Below are 23,263 nucleotides of genomic sequence, written 5' to 3'. Positions count from 1 at the left end.
AGCTTGCAAGAAGGAATGTGTGCATCACATTTAGAATGAAATTGTTCTCTAGTAGTTGTAGAACCTAAGTGGTACTTAAAATGTTTGTTAGGTATTTTCTGCTGTGCTGTCTTGATACTATGATTTCTCTGGCTCATTAAAGCAGGTAGGTAAGCAAGGCTCAAATGTTCTACAGGAATAGCAAGGTCAGGTACTGAAACCAAGATGTAGCTAAAGAATCTAGTATGCAAACAATGATGAAAATTGCAGTTAGTTATGAGCTACAGACATAGATTAAGAAAATGGATTAGTAATGGGAAGGGAGGAAGAATCAGATATAACATACATTGTTTCTTACAACATATAGAGACCTTTTGTCTCCTTTGTTTTGTTACAGTTAGAAATTACATGTCTTGTCCCTGCTGTTTATTCCTCCACTTGATTTCACTCAACCGCAAAGGTGGTTCATGCTGCTTTGGTGGTGTGCATATAACATTTGCACAAACATAAATTTCCTGTACACATGCTTCTGCTACCGTAATCGAGTACACCACAACTGCAGCCACCAGCTTCCTAAGGAGTGTGTACTTTAACCTAAGGTCATTGTTTCGTTTCTTCAGTCTTCCAGCAGTTTCTGTTTAAATTAATGTAAATAGAAGTATTCCATTCATAAGCTTAGTGTTTAAGACATCCAGGGGTGAAAATCATGAGAAGAAGCTTCTGCTGCACACATTAGAACAATGCTAGAGGAGATGAGAGGGATAGAAGAATAGTTGTTGCAGAAGAGTTGAAATAGTCTGGGGAGAAAAAATAATCTACCTCAGTATGTCTTGGCATTCTTCTATGTCATTTCTATAATCTTGGAACTCTTATTAAAAAAACCCCAAGTCTTATTCCCTCCTTTTAACCCTGTATTAATCCATTGTGTTTTACCTTTGACTTGTGAGGATCATATTTCTGTTAAGGTGGTAGATTACTTTTTTTAAAAAAGTTTTATTTCCATTCCTTTGTAATTTTTGGAGTTCCTTAAACAGTGTGCTTATGGAATGGGTGCCAAGGTTCCACATATTCTCAAATTTTAAACTTGAGCACTAAAACCCAGCGAAATTGCATGCAGTCATATACAAACAAATTATTTAGCTCTAACTTAGCTAATGTAAAGCTTACATTTTACAAAATGGTGAAAATGGAAGGGGTTTGGCCCCCAATTAAGTTATTTCATTCATCAAAAATCGTAAGACCCTAGTTGAAAGGCATCCTACACTTGTGCACCTCAGTCTGTATCCACTTTTTAGAAGCTACGTGTGTTTGGTATTTCACTACTCAAGCGCTCACATTCATCATCGATTCAATACAAACGCTTGCATAGCAGTATATTGCTTCTGTAGAAAAATTTTAGTTCTTTCCTGCTTCCCCTGCTCTTTCCCACCTTTCTATCCATGTCCAGAGCTGAACGTGCAGAGACACAAGAGATTTCTCATGCTGGATGAAAGAGGCTCCCTAAGCCGCTGCTCACAGGGGTGAGCTGTGGCTGCGTGTGTGCTTCTGTAGCTGCTTTCAAAAAGGGAAGCTTTGAAGTGCTTCAAAGAACCCAGTGGTATCTGTACCTTTTGATTAAAAGGATGTTCAGTACAAATAGAATATACTGAAATATTAAGATAAGAAAATTTTGTGGTCATGAACAATAATTCCTAGGGGAGAGCTGATGGTGACCAAAGTGTACCTAAGCAAAACTGTACTTTCACCCAGCTCTTAAGGGTTGAATAAACAAACAAATAACCTTGATTAAAAAGAAAATGGACTGAAACACAGTGACTGTTGTTACTGTCCTGGACTAGAAAAGACAAGTTATGGGTAAAGCTAAAATCTTAATGCTTCTGAATTTTTCTAAATGTCAGATCAAATGTGTCAGGGTTTAGTTTTATATATTTTACTGCCAATACTAAATAAATAATGGGACTAGCTATATCCTTTTAAGTGGGTAACTTTCCTAAAAATGTTTTTACTTATGTGGAGGGTTTTTTTCCCCCTCTGGAAAAATGAGGTTAGGGTTTTGGCAGAGGCAAGTTGTCTCTAACAGAACTTAGTTCATCTCATGCCAAACACCAACAGTTGATATCAATAATCGCCGACTCAAGTATTGCTCTTGGGTACATTAATCATTGCCATTGTTCCATAACACAGCGGGAAAAACAGCCTTTAACAATTGCTACTGGGGAAAATTGCACAGTGGGAGCTGAAGCAGTTCTTGCAGTTGTGTAACGAAACTCCAGAATGTTGGCAACACTCTGGACCTGGAAGGGGATTCTTGCTGAATGCTAGCAGTGGATTCAGACTGAAATGCAGCATCATTTTCTCTCTTTGTAGTATTGAGTTACACTGCACATGCAAAAATGCGATTCTTAAAGAATGTGCTTTCTCTGCTCGCTGTCCCAAAGAGGGTAACTTGTAGGGACTGTACAGATTGTGACAGCATGAATTTGAATTTCCCTGCTGAATGATCGTCTGTACCTTTGATGGGTGATACATTTGTACTGTGTAGTCAGATCAGGCTCTTACAGCATTCAGTGGTGCTAGCCTGTGCTTTAGAACATGCACATATCAAGAGAAAGAAGATACAGGTTATTTCCCTTCAGTTTCTTCCCAGTAAGAGTAACTAAAAGTCCAGAATATTCTCTTCCCTCCTGTACCTCTCTTCAAGTTGTTTTTTACCGCATACTGTGCTTAGAGAGAGCAACATCACTTTGTAAGACAAATGGTTTTAATTAAACTTCAGGTGAAGATCCTTACTTCAGAGGATGGAGATCATTTGAGAAACAAAGATATTTCTGAGGAAGGCAAAAGATGATGTCTCCCCTGGTCCCAGTTAAAGGAATCTATTTCTTTACGTTTGGGAAGATAATGTGAAACTCTTTGATGTTTAGGAGCATTGTTACCTTGAAGCTTTATTAAGTGGAGGAGGATGAGACTTTCATATCTGTAAATTGGTTCAGTGTGCCTTCGAGTATATTTCCACTAAACCCAAGCTCTCCTTCATTAGGCTGTGGCACTGGTGTGGAAAGTCTTCACACCAGCTCTGGGACTGTTAGAGGTGCACGTGAGAGCACGAGACGCGTTCCAGCTCTTGTTAAGACCTGTGTGCTTCACAGCAAAAGTCCAGGGAAAGGAGCTCGCGCTGACAGCTCCACAGTAGCTCTGCCATAGCTGTCTTTTACTTGGAGTGGTAACACAGCTGGCATACAGCAGTTCCCTGCCACCTCAGCCAGGTGTCAGCATAGCCAGTGTGGGAGAGGCTGTGCAGAGAGCTGGTGAGCATGTAGTGGAGCTCTGCTTGGGTGGGGTGATGAGGTCGCTCGTTAGCTGCAAAGGTGGCATTTACCTGATAACTCTGCTGTGTTTGGTGTATATGTTGACTTCTGACTGGCCATTGAGACACTTAGCATTTCTGTGTCTCCTGTCCATTAAGATTTTGAGCCTCTGAGGTAATACAGTTGGATTCCATGGGACTAAAGTTGGGTTTAGAGACGGATTTCTTTATTAGGAATTAATCCATAGTAGAACTTATCACCCAATACATGCTTAAGTTTTCTAATGTGATCTCTTGAGTGTTTTAACCATTTATTGCAAGTTAGTAATTCATTCCTCTGGAATGTTTGCATGCTTAGTTTCAGTTAGTGGTTTCAAAGGATTTTAAAAATATCCACTGGCTGGTGAGATATTGCCCTGCCTTTATGGTTCCAGATACCAGGATCTGGGCGAGTTGCTAGCCTGAGTCTTATGCCTGAGAATTAATATTATACCCATAAAAATAAACTTGCTCTGTCTTAGGCCATCTGAAAACAAGTTTTGTTCTGGGTGCATTCATCTAGCTTGCATTTCGTAAGGGGAACCGCTGTGTTCAGTTCCTTTAGCTGCATGTCTGCTTGGTGCACAGGGCCTCTTCTGTTTATGTTGATGGTTTTGGAGAGACTGCCAGACTGAATCACTGAGGTAGCATTAGTATTTTAAAATGCTGCAAGATAGTTCCCTTGACTCCACGCCATTTTCAGGAAAAATGTCTAGATAGGAAGTTTTGTGCTGTCATGAAGCAATAATGCTGTTCTTCCATTAGAGCTTTAGTTTGGGGGAAAAATCATGACATCTTTTGGAATATTTCATGGTGTGATAGTTGAAAATTGTGACCTAAATAAAGAGATTTTCCAGTGTAGGTTGTATGGTTAAGGTATATTCCTAGTTTGTTTTATTGGTCCTTTTAAGTAGGAGCTGTAAAGAGCAACTTCTGCCCACTTAGCGCTGTATTGCGCTCTCACTGAAGAAGAGATCTCACTACTGCCTGAGCTGCTCTCCCCAAAGCCCTGGGAAAAAGCTGGCTGCTGCTCTTCTACCCTCTGTCACTCTAAACAAAATCCCTTACTAATTTTTTCAGGCTTCCTAGGAATGTCTTTTGACTCCTGCCACAATTAATGAAAAGGTGTCATGTGAAAGATCTACATCTGTATAAGATTTAACTCCAACAGCGTTCTTCATATTTAAAGCTAAAGTTCTTCACTCTTAATGCAACTGTTTCTCTTTTGTAACTGTCTCTATAGCTGTAGTAATTTCCTGGATAATATTGTTTAGATCATAGCTGGGTGCAGGAGAAAAAAAGCAGCAGGGAGAATCTGAGTTAGTACAAGTGGTGTTAACACTTGATGAAATACTTTGCTAATGGCCCCTATGAGCCAGGAATTAACTGATAGGATGACTTGGTTTTCAGCAATACCTTGTTTCCCAGATGATGGCATTGGGAGGTGATCAGGTTGCCTTCACAGTGCCGTGCAACTTCCAGCAAAACAGGTGGTTTCCTACAGTTTGCTTTGTTGTCATCATTTGTAGATGATGCTCTCTGACCTTGTTCGCATAATTTCACCCACAGACAATTTTCTGGTTGTCACAAGTCAAATTGCCAAAAATGATCTCTCCTGTAAGGCCTTTGTATGATTTGAACCTTGATAGAGATTTCTTAGTTTTTGGTGGTAGTTTTTTGGGGTTTTGGGGTTTTTTCTCTCCTCATTTTTTTTCCTGCAAATTTAGGTGAAAAATCAGCTTTTCTTGCTCTAATAGTTCAAACAAAATCAGTTGGAAGAAAAGTTACATGCAATTGGCAAGGATTTCTCTTTCACAGGACCCTGTGTCTCAGTATTTGAGCTTCTCTTTTCAGATCTAGTATACTTTGTTTTGTCTAAAATAATAAAAACCCACAAGAACCCAAAAATTTAAGTTTCTTTGTCTGTCTTCCTCAAGCAGAGAAGTTGGCTTTGGGGTGCAAAAATGTTTTCTTTGTATGCACAACTTCATCACCGCTATGAACCAAATTCTATAAAATCATAGGATGGTAGAATGATAAAGGAGGATTTCTTTGTGCAACTTGCTAGACAGGTTTGTTTTTTCTCTTGTTAATTACTTCTATAGTAGACTACTGTTTCCTAAAAGGTCATACACTTTCGTAGAAACCTGTCAGTGCAAGACAGTTTTGGTAAAGCCGGTCCATGAATTAGGGTCTGTCATAAAGAACCTTGGGCAGACTCCTTAGGTTTCTTTCTTCTTAATATTGTTGTCCAAAGTTAACTTTTTGGACATAGCAGGACCACTTTCTGTACAGAAGGGAGTATCTCAGACTGATTTTAAAATGTGTAGTTGCTTTCTGTGAGCAAAGGCCATCAAGAATACATTGATTAATGTCTAAAACTTGAGCAAGGATTTTCTGGAAGCTAGAGAGTCCCTGCTATAAGAAAAAGGCTGGAAGGGCTTTCTTGCAGCTGCCAGAACTGTCAAAGTGTGTGTGATAAATTGTTCAGTAATTGCACATGAGCTGATCCTGTAGCAACTCACTGGAGCTTTGTGATGGAACTCCCTGAGGATCCCAGGCTTGCTAGACACAAATCAGCATAAGCCTCCTTAGGATTTATCCTGCTAACCATAAACTCGGTCCAGAAAGGATCCAGAGCTGGAAGCAGAGAGCCTGCACCCTCTGAAACCAGTGACTCTTTTCAGGCTTATGGTTTAAGAAAGGAACAAGCTCTCGATGGCCACATGAGGGTGTGGTAGAGGTGGTAGGGTAGAAAGTTGTTATTCTGGAGTCTGGATGTGTGACCTTCTTTCCCTTAGAGGGTACTTATTACCTGTGGCTAAAAGCGGAAGCCTTTGAAATGCATCTCCCAGATAATGCTGAATGTCATAGGAAATGTGCTGCCTTCCTGGCTGTTGATGCTTTGGATGATAACAAGTAGTACCCCTGGTCATTAAGCTCAAACGGCAGTTGCTCATTTAGCCAGACTTGAGGGTTAAAGCACCCTTTGGAAAGGGTTCTGTAGGAAGATAGGAAGAAGATATGATGGATTTTCTTATCTTTGTTTGTTTGTTTTTCCTTTAATGCAGTTATTTTCTTCCTGGAAAAGAAAGTTAAATTCTGGATAAAGGCAAAATTGAAGTACGTAAGTTGTCATAATTAGGTAGTTGGATATAAGAAAAATCCCTGTTGCCTCAATCCATTTTTTGAATTATATCACTGAGGAATTTGTGAAGGATTTGCTTTAGGAAGAATAAACTTCCTAAGAGTAAGCATTAATTTTTGACTTTTACAAGGCAGTGAGAGAAAGGTAATAGGAAATAACTAGGAAGAGGAAGTAAATGAAAGGTTTTAATCTGCTCAGTATAATTTGAAATTCCAGATCAGCGTCAGTAAACTTGGTTCTCATTAAAAACAACTCTTTCCATTTACTTTGGTCGAAGCCAGACAGGATTATTTTTTCTTTATTGTTAGGTATTTGAATAAACTGGTGCCATGGTTTAGGGAATGGTATTCTCCAATTTAGTGCTCCCACACTGCACCGCCTCTCCCCTTCCTCATGCAGGTGGCTGGAGAGGAGAATTGGAGGTACAGAAGGCAAAGATTATGGGTTGATGTAAGAACAGTTTATTGGAAACAGCAGTGAGATAAGAAAACAAACCATAACAGCAACAATACTAATGACAGAAGGTGGAAGAAACGATTCATATAGGAAAAAACCCCACCCGATAACAGATAATAGTGGATGGCTCTGTCCACCTTGTTTTCTCAAGCAGATGGAACTCCTTCTCCCTGGAGGAGACTCTTCTCACCTTGTCCCAGCAATGGCACCAAGTGATATAGAGTAACCTCTGTGTCCTGGCCATGGCCCTTCCCAGCTGCTGCAAAACTTAACGCTGCCCTGAATGGAACCAGGACAACTAGAAAGTGGAAGGCTGTGTTTATTATTCAGGAGTAACTCTTGCCAGTTTCGGATGCTTAGACAGTAACCTTGGGGCTTGTATATAAAGAGATGATAAAAATCGGAGCTGCTGGTAAGTAGATTCTCGCTCTATTCCTATTTCACGCTTTTGAGGTTTTTTTCTTAGGCACCTACACCTGGCACATTATAGTTGGTGGTGGTCTACCAGACTTGGTCTGTGGAGTCTGGGGTGCCTGACCAGATGTCAGTGAGATGCAGGGCACTCTGCTGACTGTGTTTCTGGTGTGATAATTCAGATTCTTCAGTTCAACTCATTTCAGGGGGGAAAACAGTTTGGGGGTGGGACAGGGCAGGATGGTATGCAGCTACAGGTTTAACCTCCAGCTCCTACATGAAATGGCTATTATACCTCATTCACATGGAATAGTAAAACTCCTTTCCATCTTTTATTAACCACCCACTAAGTTATTAATCTAGTCTGTTCACTCACAATAAATACTCTTGCCTAAAGCATGAGAAAGTTGTGTTTTGATTGACAGGAATACTGTATGCATTAATTGCTTTAGCTCAGTTTAGAAAAGGCAATCAGCCTAAGACTCAGACTAAATAATTAAATATTACGTAGCTATCTAGAATTTGAAGATTCCTGACTAGTCAAACGCAATACTTGTACAGTAGTGTTTTATATGCTGTTTAGAATTCATTTTTCTGTTAAAAACAAATATGCCAAAAAGTTGACTTCAGTAATTTTTTTATATTGAATTTGATTGTAGCTTAGGTAGATGTGACATTATCTTACAGGATGACAAAGTCCTTGCTGTCTCTTCCAAGGCTGAAGATTTGTTTCTGTGCATCAGGGTTGTGTAACTCTGCTTGAGTTCAAACACTTAATCATTTCAGTCCTTGAAGGCACATAACAGATATTCCAGCTTGGAAATCTTGAAATGCCCTTGAAAAATACTTTGTGGAAAGAGGTGAAGGGAGAGCCCTTACACATTTGAAAAACCTGAAGTCTTAATGTCTAGAAGCTCTGGATGTGCCCTGTGAGACGAGCTGATTGGATGTGTGTTAGGCTCCTTGCTGTCCTGCTGGGGATGCAGCTCCATCTTGTTGCTCTTGTAAAGTTCAGCTGTTCAATCAGCAGTTTGGCTTCAGAGGCAGTATCTAAGCTAGGGAAATGTTGTTCAATGTTTTCAGTGTTCTTAAATAGTGGGTGGTGTTCAGTGACATGCTGCGAAGTGTAAATAGGAACAGGTTGAGCTTAAACACACAGAATTGGTGTAGCATTGGAGATAATGAATAATGTGGTCTTAACGTGCAACATTTAGCTTAATGCTCTAGAGAGCTGTGACCATAACTGATGAAATGCTGCAACATGTGTATGGCAAAGAGGAGTAGGAAGGAGGGATTCAATTTGTGATCTTCACCATGCCTGAAATAACACTGTGCTAGTGCTCATGTAAAACTGTAATACAGCTTCTCATTCACAAATCGGGAAAATCCGGATTGTTGCAGAACAAACACTCCTGCCACTTCATGAGTTTCAGATTTTCTTGTTTTGATCCATTTCCTTCTGTTTGAAAGAGATAAGAAAAATGTATTGTAATATGCTGGGTACCTCAGAAGATTCTGCTGGGCCTTTAGCCTTCATTTTCCTGGAAAATGAACATGAAATTGCCCAGTGAGGTGGAGCCAGAAGTAAGAGGGGAATGTAAAAACACACAAATAAAATGTGCAATAAGAATATCTTTAATATAAAGCAGTTTCTTTGTTTTACACAGTCTTTCATTTCCCAGCTATTTCTGTGTCCTCGGGTAGTTCTGGGCAAGAAGCAGTGTGTTATGCCAGCTGTAGCTGATGTTTGCTGTGCACACACTGGTGTGTGCATTGGCCAGCCGAGCAGAACAGATGCCTACAGTCCAAGCTTGTCAGCTCTGCTCTGCGTGGGCGTCTGTGCTTTCCACAGCCACTTGGTCACTTCCCCTCCTCTGCACTCCACTTGGCCTTCCCCAGCAAAGGTTACTCTAAAGGTGGACACAGCAATCCAACTCTGTGGAAGACGTGAGCCTTAGGTGCTTGTGAGAACGGAGAAGACAAGAAGGAACAGATGATGTAATTTCAGAAGCCTTTTTTTCAGCCAGGAAAGGAGGTGTACGAGGTTCCTGTAGATGGTCCTTGATGTACCACAAGGGTGATTGTTTCCTCCAGTCTCATGGCTAAACATGCAACTCTTTCAATGTGAGAAGCCTGCTAGGACACTGTGAACCCTTACAAAGGCAGATTGGGCACCTCCATGTTAGCTGTGGAGATCCCAATAAGGTCTTTCACTCTGATTTTCTAAATAGCAGGTGTTTCATTCGAAACATTATTTCCTTTTGCTGTCTAGTACTGGGAAGACCTGCTTTTCCCAGAGGAGTTCAAATACCTGAAGCAAGGAATGAAGTTTTGGTGCTGTACATTGGGTGCAGCAAAAGAAAGCCGTTAAATGTGTGTTTGCTCTGTCTGTGATTGAGGATGCAATTTCTCAGCATTACCCTGCCATGCCTCATGATGCTGGGGGTGAAATACAACTGCCAGTGCATTAGCAGTGTTCTTATATCCATGACTACCACCTGGAAAATGACTGTGCTTACCTCTGTGATAGACTCTGCTCATCTAAGAACAGAACTGAGACAGGCAATGTGGAATTCCAATCTGGGTCCTGTTTCCAAAAACTAGTTTCATGGAAAAAGGAAAGAAAAAGCAAGTTGTTATGGTCTGTTACACTGTACCTTTAATTTGATAGTTTTCATTCTGTGAAATGATAATTGATGATGTTTTATGACCAGAAATCAGCCCTGTTTCCTGTGCTGGAATTTAATATCAACCCTGTTTTTATGAAAAAATAAGTCTCTCAAGTCCTGGTTGTTGCTACAGGCACTTGTTTGCTTGTAGGAATGGTTAAGCTGGCTATGCTTTCAGCAAAAGTTAAGATGTGCTGATGCAGCCTACCGTGTTGCCCGGTTTCTGAATCCTGAAAACAAGCTTTTGAGAACAGCTGAATTTCTTCCCAGCCCTATTGAGTTGAACTGAAGAACCATAGGTAGGCAAATAACTTCCTTCCTTAAGAGATGAAGTTTTAAGTAGCATGTGTGAATGTCCTGTCTGTCGTTCATGAGCCACAAATCAGATTATGCTCTTCATGCTACTTATGTGCTATGTAATGTAAATCAGCTTTACTAGGGAATGAAGTATCTGAAATCTCATTTTTTGAAGTATGAAAAAAATAGAACTTGATGCCTAAAAATAAACTTGGATATAAATTGAATACGACTTCAGAAAATCAGAACTTTTTATTTTTTGAATACAGTTCTCCCCAAATTTGTGATAGTACTTGGCAGTGCATTGAAGCGTTTCCAGTCAGAATTCACCGTAAAGTGCATGTATGTCTTATCATCTTATCTGTCCAAGTTCACCTTCAACTTGCATTGTTGCTATGTTTTTGATTGCTTGGTGCAGAAAGACTCAGTGCTGTTAAAAAAAAAGAAAAGAAAAAAAAAGAAAAAATTATGGCGGCTGTCTCCTGTTGCTGAAATTTGAGGGGCTGGCATCTTCCAATCTTCCATCAGATTTCTTGAATGTGTAGAAAAATGATGCTGGCAGGAGTGACTTCAGAAACACTTAACAGAGATACTAAGTGGACGCTGCTGGTTCACCTTGTGTGATCTATTGTTTGCTAGAACCTGGCTGCTTTGAGAAGTGCTACTGTGCAGTTGAATGTACAAATGACACAGGTGACATGGAGCGAAAGCTTTGTCTGCTGTCATTTTCTTCTTGGGAAAGTTGAACTTCATTATTTGGCTCAAGTTTTGGGAAGAGAGACTCTCTTCTCCTTCTCCCTGTGCAGGTTCAGCTTATTCATCATTGGCTACAAGACAAAATAAAGCCTTTTTTTTTTTTTTTTTTTTTTTTTTCTTCTGCATAGGCTTTTCAATTACTTAATAGAAAGCTTAGCACAGAGCTCACATCATGAACCTTTGTAGGCATTTAAAACTGATGTTGCAGGTTTGTTTGGGAGAAAGGGTTGATCAGTTGTCTGGACTCTTCTGGGTATGGCTGTGGAAGAAAAGAGATTAAAGCCTGCACTTCTTCAGTGATGGAGAAACAGTGCTGATGCAAGGAAGAGTTTACTGCCAGGGGTCTCAGTTTCTCATCTAATTCATGAGTGCCTCAGAAAAGCAAGTTCTTTTTTTTTCCCCAAGCAGTTATACTGTATAAAATTAAATGTTGTAACCATATCCTTTTAGTGATAAACTTGAGAGATCTACCAAAGAAATGAAATTGCATTTGTAAATATATTGAATACTGTAGTAAACAAATAATTTTCTTCTTTTTTTTTTTTTCCCTCCAAAGTAAAATAAAGAATAACTTAGTAGCTTCTGCTTTTAAAATTAAAAGCCCTTACAGAGGGTCCTCACAGAGCCTAAGAATATGGCAAAACAATGTGAATGAGGGTGGGCATTGCAGCCTTTTGGCCACACTTGTGTTCCAAGAGCCAAGCACGCTGTGCATCGTTGCAAGGCTAATTTACTGCACCTTTGGATGTGGGTGTTGCTTGGCCCCTTCATTGATGATCTCAGGACCTTATTGAAAGAAAAGAAAAGTCTCACAGTCTTTTCTGGCTGTCTGAATGGGAAGCTCTTGGCTACGATGCTCAGCCTAATGTGGCTGATGATGTTAGAAGGTAAAGGTTAAGATGACAAGATCTCAAGTTAGAATGAAAATAAAGCAATGGCAGCCAGTGTTCTTTCAAGCTTGCAGGTGTGCAGAAGCTTCCCCGTGCAGCTGCTGATTAAATGCAAGCTGAGTACATAAAAGCTGAACTCATGTGTTTCTGTGCTGCTTGCAATAGGCTCGGGACACATGTTCCCATCCCAGTAGGTACAGCTACCTTAGAGCAGGGAGTTTTGTCAGGAAAGTGCAGTGTGTGTTTTGTTAGATAGCGCAGGGTGGTGTTCAGATAAGCTATGAAATGATATAAATGCAGCTTTGTTCTTAACGTGATGAAGGGACTTCTTGTGTTGTAAAAAGCAGCTCCCCCTTCCCCTACTCAGTCTATTAAATATTTTTTAATTATCTGGGAACTTAAAAGCTCTGAAGCTTCAGTTTAGTCAGTTTATGAGCAACACCTGCTGGGTAGAGTCTCAGCCTCAGTTCTTTCTTTCTATTCAAGAAAAGTCCTCTCATAAAGCCCGTGGAAGTGCTGGGGTGGCAAAATGGGTTGTCTTTTTGTAAATGAATGTTTGAAAGTACACTCTTACCTTCTGTGGGTGTGAGCATCCAACCAAGCTTAATAGAAATGCAATGTCTGAAACACTATTTCTGTGTAGCTATCAGGATAAATCATAGGTTTGTCAAAGTTGGAAAATGCCTGTAAGATCATCAAGGCCGACTATTAACCTGATACTGCAAGGTTCACCACAATTTTTGGGTTGAGATCGTGAGAGAATACTGGGGAGATGGTAGCAGAGAACCTCTTCAACATCTCAATTCTGAGATTAATTTCTCTTTTCCAGCTGCATGTATGAACCTCGTAAGGACCAGCTGCTGGGGAGTGGGGGGTTTCCCCTTCCAGCAGGAGTTTCTTTTGTCATCTTGTCACCACTTGGGTAGTTCTTCTTGCAAATGTGAGGCTTTCCAATTATGCTGCAAATAATTATATGTTAAAAAACATTTAGGCTGTGCACTGTAGTTTTGATAAATGCTTGAGAGTTTCAGTGTTGGGTTGACATTGTGTGTTTTTGGCAAAATTACTCTTTTTAAAATCCTCTTTTTAAATCCTTCTAATTGCATAATTATTTTTCCAAATGTCTGTTTTTGTTTTTTGGGTTTTTTTTGCAGAATGAAGTTGTAGGATATGCCATACTAATAATAAACTGGGCAAAATTATGCATTCTTTTTCTTAGAAGAATAAATGACAATTATTTTACTATAAATTTATAGACTATGAAATAAGACAGCTTAAAGTTTGAGGGGAGTCCTGATTTCTGAGTAGCAGATGTGTGACCCCAAGTTTTATTGAGGTGGAGCTATTTGTGAAGTCTGTGCATCATGAACAGTTCTTATCTGCTTGGGAATTCACAACAAGCAGTCAGTGTAGCTTATAAACAGTACAGGATTGTTGACAAAAGCTGCTTGCAAAGATGACTCTGCTTTTATTTCTGGTAAAATACTTGTTACAGTCAACATTTATTATAGCACATGACCTCAATTTGATCTTAGTTTCCTGCCTCTGTTTACAGATACAGAAAAAAACCCCAATAAAATACTAGGATTGCCAGTTGTTCTTCGCCAGTGTCCTAATCTTACACTGTTTGTGTGTTTGCCATTGGAGCGAAACTCTTGGTGTCTTAAACTCTATATTTCGCCTTCATGCCACTTAGAAACATGGTATTGTACCATCATGTTACTATAAGACATGCATCTGTTGTTACCTAATCCTTTTCTTTGAAGTGCTGCCTTAAAGTCATCCTCCTACTTGCCAATTTATCCACTTAAACCAGTGACTGATTTTCAGAAGTGACAACTTCTGACACTTTAGATAGTTTTATTTTTTTTTTAACTCAAAGGACTGTAATTCCTTGGTTGTACATAAAAAATTCAGACCTGTCAATCCAGTAACTTGTAACAGGTTTTGTTCTGTGTCCCTGTAATTAACTGAGTTCGTGTGTAAGAGTCTTTTATTTCTTTTCTTTCCTTTTCCTTTGATTAGCTCTTATTTTATGGATTGCTTTCCTCTTGTGTTCTTAATATGTAAAGAGGGCTCAAGTTTTAAATTCGCTGTTCAGTGCTGTTTTTTACCATATGCTATTGGGGCTTAAAAACTCCTTGCAGCAACTCTACTTTATTGCATCCTTCTAGAATCCCTGTCTGCTATGGTCAGGCTTAGAGCTGGTATCATCTAAGTAAATCAGGCTAACAATGATCATGAATCTGCTACTAACTGAAAGTAACATGGTTTTTTCAGTGTTATGTGCTGGTAGTAATTTCAAATTGCTTAATTTCAAGACTCGAGTTTATATATGATGCATCTTTGAAGGAGTCCAACAGATTGAACAAGGATTGTGATAAGCATAAATGGCATAAAATGGTTCCTTTCATACTTCCTCTTCTTGGGTAGAGGAGTTGCAGCACTTCTAGTGTGATATTAAATTGAACATCCAAGTCTGAGATAGCTATTCCCAGTGTTCCCATGAGGCAAAATAGGATGTTAAAATCTCTTTATGGGATGTAGGTTCGAGCACGTGGGGAGCAACCTCAGCTGCGCAGTTTGTAACCCTACAGAAAGCTGCTCTCAGTTGGCACTTTGAAACTCAGTACTGGATTTGGGAGCAAACATGCCTGTTCTTACATTTTCCTATTACTTTCACTTATGATTTTGTCATTGTTTGTTCCAATGGTTCATAACCCTCGCATAAAGGTCTCCCCCACTTAAAAAAACAAACAGAACCCAAACAAAAAGTTTACATGCTGGTGGACTTGACTTCTGTTTATGAAAAAATACGGATGGAGATGTTAATGTATGCAGTTTTATTTCTGTTTGTGTAAATCGCTTTGAACTACATCTTGGTCTGTGAGTTCCATGGTGGCTTCTCAAATGGATTATGCGTTTTTCAGATTTTGCTTCTAGCTGAAGTCCATATTAACTTCTGAACTCTTACAATTTCTGGTAAAATTCTCATGATAAGGTATGAATCTGTTAAGCCTGCTTCATTGTGTCATAACTCTCTTTTGAAGTTACCTAATTTATGCAAGATGTTAAGTTTTTACAAGAGCAAAAACACAGAAATTATCGAATTTGTGTCCTATGCTAGCTTCAGCTCCCTGAGAGCTCTTGAACAAACAGAAGATACAGCATTTAGGACTATGCCGGATGGTTTAAAAATTCCCTAGAGAATAAACAAGTCTAACTAGTGTTGTATATTTCTGTCACACTTGAGATTACCCTTGAAGTTGAGATTTTTGTTGTTTCTCCTTGGAGTTTACCACTGTCTACCATACAGAAATGTATGGAATTGTTTCAGAAGCCCTTGTGGGTGCCACAGGTGAAACTGGAATTCATACTTGTGAATCCCACCAGAGAAGGATGTACCTTGTCTGCCAGGCTTGGATGCTGGGGATCGCAGAAGAGGCAGTTAAGAAACACGCTTAACTTTTATGATACAATGTTTCCTCGCTGGCTTTGCAAAACAAGTTTCAGCCTTGACTTCACTGAGAACAGGACATTCAGACATGACCAAGAATAGATTCATAACATAGATAATTCCCAGATCAGCTAAGCTCCCTCAGGGGAGAGAGAGTTGATGAGCAGGAGGAATGAAGTTCACTGCTTAGGGGACCTTTTTCCTGGTTTCTGTTAATAGTTTTTATGTTCACTGCTAACTCTCATCAGCGAACTGACTTCTAGTTGCAGAGAGAAATCTTTCATAATCTGAGCTATTGGAATTAAAAAGCAGGCTTTAGAAGGACAAAGTTGTGGGTAAACTGAGTTTTTATTTCCTCAGTCCAGAGAGGACTGTTGACGTCTATGAGAGAACAATTCACATACTTATTTCTGAAACTTTAAGTTATTTGAAGGTGTATGTTGCTTTGATGGCAGCTGAGCATGACAAGTAATGCCTTAGGTGAAATTATGAAGAAACTCTTGTAGTAAGCTGAAGTGAATGGGATTTGCTTTATTCTTTCCAAATAACTTATTTAAATGTCATGAGACCACTGCTGTGTCAGTGACAAAATCACTCTTCCCTTCTCATCCCTTGCCCATCAGACCAGAAATAAGAGTTTCTATTTCCAGGCCAGACAGGAGGCACGTGATGGGATTTGCCATGTTATGTCTAAGTATACTTTTACCAAGCCCTGGACATTAGGTCTGTGCTGCCTTTCTTCTTTGCAAGCAGGGAACATCTCTTATACAGATATCCAGCTAAGATGTGCTAATAGTACTGGCATGGGGGGCTGCCTGGCTGGACACCAGAAACCCGCCAAAGCCTCCCTCTCACTCATTCTCAGCTGGACAGGCGTGAGAAAATAGAACAAAAGGGTTGTGGGTCAAGGTAAGGATGGGGAGAGATCACTCACCAATTACTGTCATGGGCAAAGCAGACTCAGCTTGAGTTGAATTTATTACCAGTCAAATCAGAATAGGTAATGAGAAAGAAAACCAAATGTTGAAAACACCTTCCCCCCCACCCCTCCTTTCTTCTTGAAGTTAACTTTACTCCTAATTTTTTCTACCTTCTTCCCCCTCAGGAGCGATGGGAGACAGAGAATAGGGCTTCATCACACATTCTCTTCCACTCCTTCTTCCTCAGGAGCAGGACTCCTCACACTCTTCTCCTCCAGTGTGGGGCCCCTCCCACAGGAGACAGTTCTTCCCCAACTTCTCCAATCTGGGTCTTTCCCACGGGTGCAGTTCTTCAGGAACACCCTGCTCCAACGTGGGCCCCTCCCACAGGGTGTAGTCCTTCAGGAACAGGCTGTTCCAGCATGGGTCTCCTGCTGGAGTCCTGCCAGCAAACTGTCTCCACTGTTGGCTCCTCTCTCTGCGGGTCCACAGCTCCCTGCCAGGAGCCTGCTCCAGCATGGGCTTCCCGTGGAGTCAGAGTCTCCTTTGATCTTCCCCTGCTCTGCTGTAGGTTCCTCCAAGGGCTGCAGGTGGATCTCTGCTCCAGAAAGGATCTCCATGGGCTGCAGTGGCACAGCTGCCTTAACATGGTCTGTGCTACCAGCTGCAGAGGAATCTGAGTGCTGCCACCTGGATCAGCTTCTGCCCCTCTTTTCTTCACCAGCCTTGGGGTCTGCAGGGCTGTTCCCCTCACGTGTTCTCATTTTCCTGTCCTAGCTGCCTCTGCACGGGTTTTTTCCTCTTCTCAAATGCATTATCCTGGAGGGGCTACCGCAGTCACAACAATGGTGGGTGGTGGGTCTGTCCTGGAGCTGGCTGGCATTGACTTTGTTGGCCATTGGGGAAGCTCTGGGAAGTGCTCATGGCAGTCACCCTTGCAATCCCCTTTGCTACCACAACCGTGGCTGGTTCCGTCCCGCACTGGGCGGGAGGTGACCTCCGGCTAGCTCGAGTCAACACAGCCACAGAATGGTCCCGGTTCGTTTCGGCTTCTCGGCTTAGCAGCTGGACCCCAAAAGTGTTGTGACAGCAACAGCAGCAGAAGAGAAAAGGCTGGCTCTCAGCTTAGCAGGTTAAAAGATGTTTATTAGCTCCAGAGTTGAGGAGCACAGAGGCTCCGAGCTGAGAGCTCCGAGGCTGAGACGCTGAGAGAGTTTTTTCCTCCCTCCTGCCCCCTATATGCGGGGGAGGGGTTCCAGGGAGGACACAACAAATCAGGGGATTCAGGGGGTAACAAGGTGTGCCCACCCCCAAGCCCTGGACCACTAAAATCCAAAGCTAAAGGAATTCCCCCCAGGGGGCCTATCACCTGAAGCCCTCTCCCTGAAATTTCTCAACCTGGGTGGGTTCCTCAAAGTGATAGACAGGCTGCCCCAGAGAGGGGGGTGGGAGGACTGACACAAAACACCTTGTTATACAGAAAACACAAAAAGGGCTACAACATTGGGGATACAGTGAAATGAACCATAACATAAACTTCTTATAAAAACCTAATAAAACAGTTCTGCACCACCACACACAACCTTGCCATGCAAACCCAGTAGAACTACTAAAATGAAGATGCTGCTAGGGAAGGTGAAGCACTGTGGGCTTTGCTCTACATTCATAATGAACTGAAATTCCAGAAATCCTGGGTTAATTTGTCACTGTGTTGCAAGGACTTCATTAAGCCAATGCTACTCTTCCTGTGAATATTGTTATCAAAAACTTAGCTGCAGTTACTTAATGCAGCCTAGCTGTTCTTACCTGTGTGATCTTAAGCCAATTCCAAAAAATCCTACTGTTTATGCTGTCAGGCAGTGCTGTGTAGCTGCTGATGCAGAAATACGCAGCACATACCAGGCACAATAAATTCAGAAAATAAAGTTTCACAGTACTGAAATAAGTAGCATCTACAAGTAGCAGTTGGTGAAGCAGTGCAAAAGATGCTTTACCTGATGTATAAGAAAATGTTGCCTAAAATGGGCAGAACCTCCCCGATGAGCTCAGAAACAACTCCTTCCCACCCATCTTGACTCTATATACCTATTGTGCTTTCTTATTTACACAGTAATTAAGTGCTTCTATGCTTTCTTTTCCCCTTCAGTTTTGTAGAACCCATATTCATAACCAAAACAAAATGCTCTCACACACTTTTTTTTTTTAAATATATGTAAATGGTCTCATGGGTTTCAATCACATCCTTAGTTTACTCTTCATGTATGTCACCATAGGTGCAAGAATCTTGCCTTATAAAGCTGTTTCTCTGAAAGGTCCTTACTGTGTGTTTACTTTATTGACTCCTTTATATCAGAGCTTTCTTGGGGGGGAAGCATTTTCTTTTTTGTTGCCCCTGAGTCTTGTGACTTGTTTTTATTTTAGTTTGGTTTTTTGTTTGTTTTAGTAGTAGTAGTAGTAGTAAGTCTGTCGCTCTTTTAGAATTTCTCTATGTCAAAATGCTAAAGGACCATGCATTAAATTATTTTCAGCTATTAAATTTGAAATACTTGCCCACCCAGCTGTGTCTGTATGGATTTACACTTGAACACTATAACCGTCTAATGATTTCATTCTCTTTGCAACTACCCTAACCAGCTGATGAAATCTTAGTATTTTAAACCATTAGTGATTGACAAGATGAGCCCAATGTGCCTCCCAGGGAGAGCAGTGTTTGGCGTTTCGTGCTGCTCTAACTTTGCCTTCAGGTGTGGTATTCATTATTCCCCTGACTCCTAGGTGAAGTGGTGGTTCTAGACTTCAGTGCTGAAGGAGGTCTAGTGAATTGGAAGCTCCCAGCACCTCATTTCAAAGCAGTCCATAATTCAGCATCTGGATGAGTGTGGCTTTGAAATCCTTCCTCGCTGTGTTTGTGCTTGGTTTCTTTGCTGGTTGTTATCTGGGAAGAGTTAATTGTACTACTGGTGGCTCGGGCATCTGATACTGTCATGAGACAATGCAGTTGCTCTTGTGAACTGTGAGATTAACAGACAAGATGGAACGTGCACAGGTGTGTATTTCCAAAGTACTACAAAACTATTGAACCTTACTTGGCAGGTGTGGCAAAGCTGTTGAAATGCTACTAGGCTGCAATCTGTTTTCTTTATACTCTGTCCACATTGTCTGATGAATCATGTGCATTTGTCTTTCACAGTTTCTTAGTGAATGTTCTTGTGACAAAAAGAGCCTTGAACCCAGTAGTAACGCATTTTGTCTCTGCCACAGTATCACCTCCTGCTTGTCACTGTTTTTGGTGTCCAACTTTCTGTGAGCAGAGCCTTTTTTAAGGAAAGTTTGTAGTCTGAAACCTCCCACTGCAGCTGAGAGTTTGTGGGAGAACATCAAATAAGAAAAGAACTAACTCCTTGGTTTCAAGTCACTGAGGAATTCTAGCCTCATTAAGGGAGCCAGAAGTTATTGTAGTGCCTGACTTTTTTGGACCAAGTATACCCACATCTGCTAGACTGAATAGAATAATTTTTCCCATCTCCAAGAGTCAGCGCTGAATTAAACCACTTACCATCTTCTTCAGTGACAGTAGAAGAAGGTGGTTATTGTAGCACATGAGTTATAAAAGTGGAGTCATCCATGGGTATCATGGTAGATTTTAACTAAATCTGGGATGAGACTCACTTTAAGAGTCTTCATGATCTGCCATGTAGGAGTCTTGAAATCTTGAGCTCTTGACTAGAGAAAAACAGAACAAAATGTGTTCATTTCATAGTGAATCACCATGTTAGTATTTTAAATTTAAAATCTTGAGAACTTCTATCTGAAACTACAGAATTAAAAAATTGCCACTTTCTTAAACATGGTACATGGAGCATCTATTTCAATATTGGCACTATAAATCTGCTAAAATGAAGTTCATGATCTGTGTTGGAGAAGTAGATAGTGACCATAAATGGGCAAAATGCTTCAATGAGCTCTACAACTTCCCCCCCACCCCCCCAAAAGGAAATGAATGCCGAGAATGCATTAATTGTTTGGGACTGTCCACGTGACAGTCTTATCTTCTCAGGCAAGCCCTTTTAAAAATAGGGTATGTGTTAAACATGATGGAGTTTCAGAAACAACATATTTAATAAACCACTTACTAGAACTGCAAAGTTAAGCTAAAACACAGTTTTAAGAAGAAAATTCCTAGCTAATATTTGAATTTGTGCTTCTATAGTTAGTAATAACTTGGGTTAAAGAAGTTTAAGAAGTACTGTGGTTCCAAGCAAGCTGTACTTTGCTGTCTTTTCACTGGGAACTGTGTCCTAAACTTGGAAACAAACTCGCATATGCTCAAAGTATAAAACTGATAAATGAATTGTTTTACTAATCTACGTATTCAAGAGCGTAAGGATCATCATGATCCTCTGTACTGACACTTCTATGGGCTGCAGAGTACTCAAGCTGAGTGAATGTGAGCTCTATCTGAAAGGTGGAAAAGCATTGAGCCTGACTGGCCTAAACATAGGAGCAAAGTACTGGGTGCAAGAACCTTCCTTGCTTAAGCACTGTTCCTCTTGTGCTGTGCTGTCACTGCCATCACTGAAGTTCTCTGATACACCACTCTAGTGCTTGCAAGGAAGTATAAAGAAAGTCATCTATTGTCTGCTCAGGCATCTAAACCCTCTTGTAACTCTTAGACAGTCTTTCTTGTTAAGTAACTTGGTCCACCTTCTATCTACTGCTTACTTAAATTTGGATATTTGGCATAGAAGCATCTTGTGCGTGTGTGTAGCACTCAGAATGTGTTAGGTGGTCCACAAGTTTTCAGCTGCAAATTAGATACTGTGATGGTTTGCTGAACGTATGCTGTGCAGCTCTGGTACTTTTTTCTGCTTGTTGACTGTATCAAAGCTCAACAATGTTAGTAATTCCTGGATTGGTCTTGGATAAGAATTATTTTGAAAAATGAATTTTATTTTACCTTACCTATCTAAAAGAAAAAGATCGCTCTTTAGGGTGGTGTAGTCATAGTCTTCAGCTTTGCCTTCAGCAGGAGTATGTTATCTCCCCAGTATGTGCCATGAGGCTGTCTGAATGTCACAGTAAAATACATGCACTGCTCTGTAGCAGTTATTTAGAAGCAAACCTAGCTGGGTCTTGACCAGTCACCTGGGAAAAATATAGGCCAGGCAAATAGGAGGAAGACTATCTCCTGAATGCAAAACTATTCTATGCAATCCTTTAATGTGTTTTCTGATGCTTTAAGCTTTGGCTAAATTCATGAGCCTGTAGAAAAGAAATGTGAAAGCACTAGCTGCCAGGGATGGCAGTTAGCTTGAAGCTCCAAAAACTGCTTTCACTGAAACTTTCTTTGCCAGCCCCTGTGTTCCAGTTTTCTGCTATTGGGCTTGCGTTGTGTTAGCCCAGACATGCCGCAGAATGAACTCGAGCTGGTGGCAGATGCTTATTACTGACTGCTGAGAACCTGACTTGGAGTTTTCTAAACTGTTATTTTTAGACTGTACAGTAAGTGCAGATGAGATATAGAAATGCTTATTAATATGGCTGTTACTTCTTTCTCTTTGTGATAGCATTTCTCTTGGCTGCAAGTCCTCCTTATTTCTGTAAAAAAGAAGATAGTATTCCTTCAGCAGTAAGTCAGCTGATGGAGGCAGATTCTTCTGTTCTGGTTTCTAAATACCTCTGGCATAAACAAAGTCAGCAAATTGTTTGTGTGACTGCATAAGTTGAATCAGGCCGACGTGGTCTTTTATCTCTTTATCGGAAAGATGAATTTTAAAATAGTGAAAACTATTAAGGGGAGCACTAGCCCCAGAGTTGAAAGCAGCAGAATGCAGCAGTTTTAGAAGTACAACAGGTCTGAATGGTCAGTGCTGGACTAACTGGATGGCAGTAAAAACATTTATAGCAGTTAAAGGAAAACAATTTTTTTCCCTCTCCCACCCTTCTTTCTAGTTGAGAATAGTTAAGGATATCTGCTTTGGCTGGCATTTGGTTATGGTTTTTTTTTAAGATAAGAGCTTTGCCTCCTTGTCAAATGCTTACTACATAGCAGGATACGATATGCAGCTTATTTTGTCTCTGTTCGTGTTTCACTGCTGTGACTGGGTTCCTCTATCTTGTGGGTATGCAAGTTACCACAAACTGAAAGGAGAGTCATTCCAATTGCTCCTAATCCTTTCTCACGTTACGTACTTTCTTATTGAAAGTCAAACTCTCAGTAAATAGCGAAGCGCAGGGTGTTGATTTCCGAACAGTATCCCTTTTCTCTTTTGTTTGCTTTTAAGTGTACATAGCTTGATCATGAGTGGGATGCATTATTCAAATCCAAGGCAGTGCGGATGCTTCTAGCCCCGAGTCAGGAAATACTTGACTTTTGAAGAATAACGGCTGCCGCACGGATCTCTGGCTCTGCCGTGATATCATGAAACGAGCCTGAGGAAATGCCGTGACAGCCCTGCCGGCCCTTTGTGTGAGGGGAATCCTTTCTGTACTCCCTTATCCCAGGAATCTTTTCCATAGTGTTTGTGACACTAAGGTTTGGTGACAGTTCTGCTTGGACATGCCTCTGCTTCTGAGCTGGATCTCGCACCAGAAGGTACTGACTGCTCCTGTTATGTGTGTGTGTGAAGCTTATTCATCTCCTGTCTCTTTGCGCGGTGCGAGGGATCTGCCACTGCGCTTTGTGTGGTGCTGGAGTGAGAGGGGTTGAGCTCTTTCCTTGTTTTGAAAGTAATTGCCTTGCTAGAAATGCTGTCATTAAGTAGCCACATTTGTTAGGCATGTTTGTTAGATTAGCACTTCACAGTTACACTTAATGTTTATAAGCCTTATGGTATGAAGAGGGGCTTTGTTTTGTTAATAAATTCCAGACTGAAATTTTCCATGTGGAAGCTAGACACAAATTAGGAAGAGCTGCAGCTTCTCGGCATGG

General features: G+C 40.8%; 1 protein-coding gene across 6 annotated transcripts in view; it reads left to right on the top strand.

The window, feature by feature from the left end:
- Window positions 1–23,263, top strand: part of TBC1D4 (TBC1 domain family member 4) — a 97,512-nt gene that overhangs the window by 26,348 nt on the left and 47,901 nt on the right. Inside the window, exon 1 of one of the 6 annotated variants that reach the window (XM_058419198.1) lies at window positions 22,805–22,927. The exons of the other annotated variants lie outside the window; for them this stretch is intronic. Coding sequence (XP_058275181.1) covers window positions 22,892–22,927 — 36 coding nt within the window. The 5' untranslated portion in view covers window positions 22,805–22,891. Of the gene's footprint in view, window positions 1–22,804; window positions 22,928–23,263 lie in introns of those variants that run through there. 6 annotated transcript variants of the gene reach the window in all.

Source organism: Hirundo rustica, chromosome 2, assembly GCF_015227805.2.
Source record: "Hirundo rustica isolate bHirRus1 chromosome 2, bHirRus1.pri.v3, whole genome shotgun sequence".
NCBI lineage: Eukaryota > Metazoa > Chordata > Aves > Passeriformes > Hirundinidae > Hirundo > Hirundo rustica.
The sequence above is the reverse complement of the archived record's forward strand: the minus strand, read 5'-3'. Positions and strand labels throughout refer to the sequence as shown.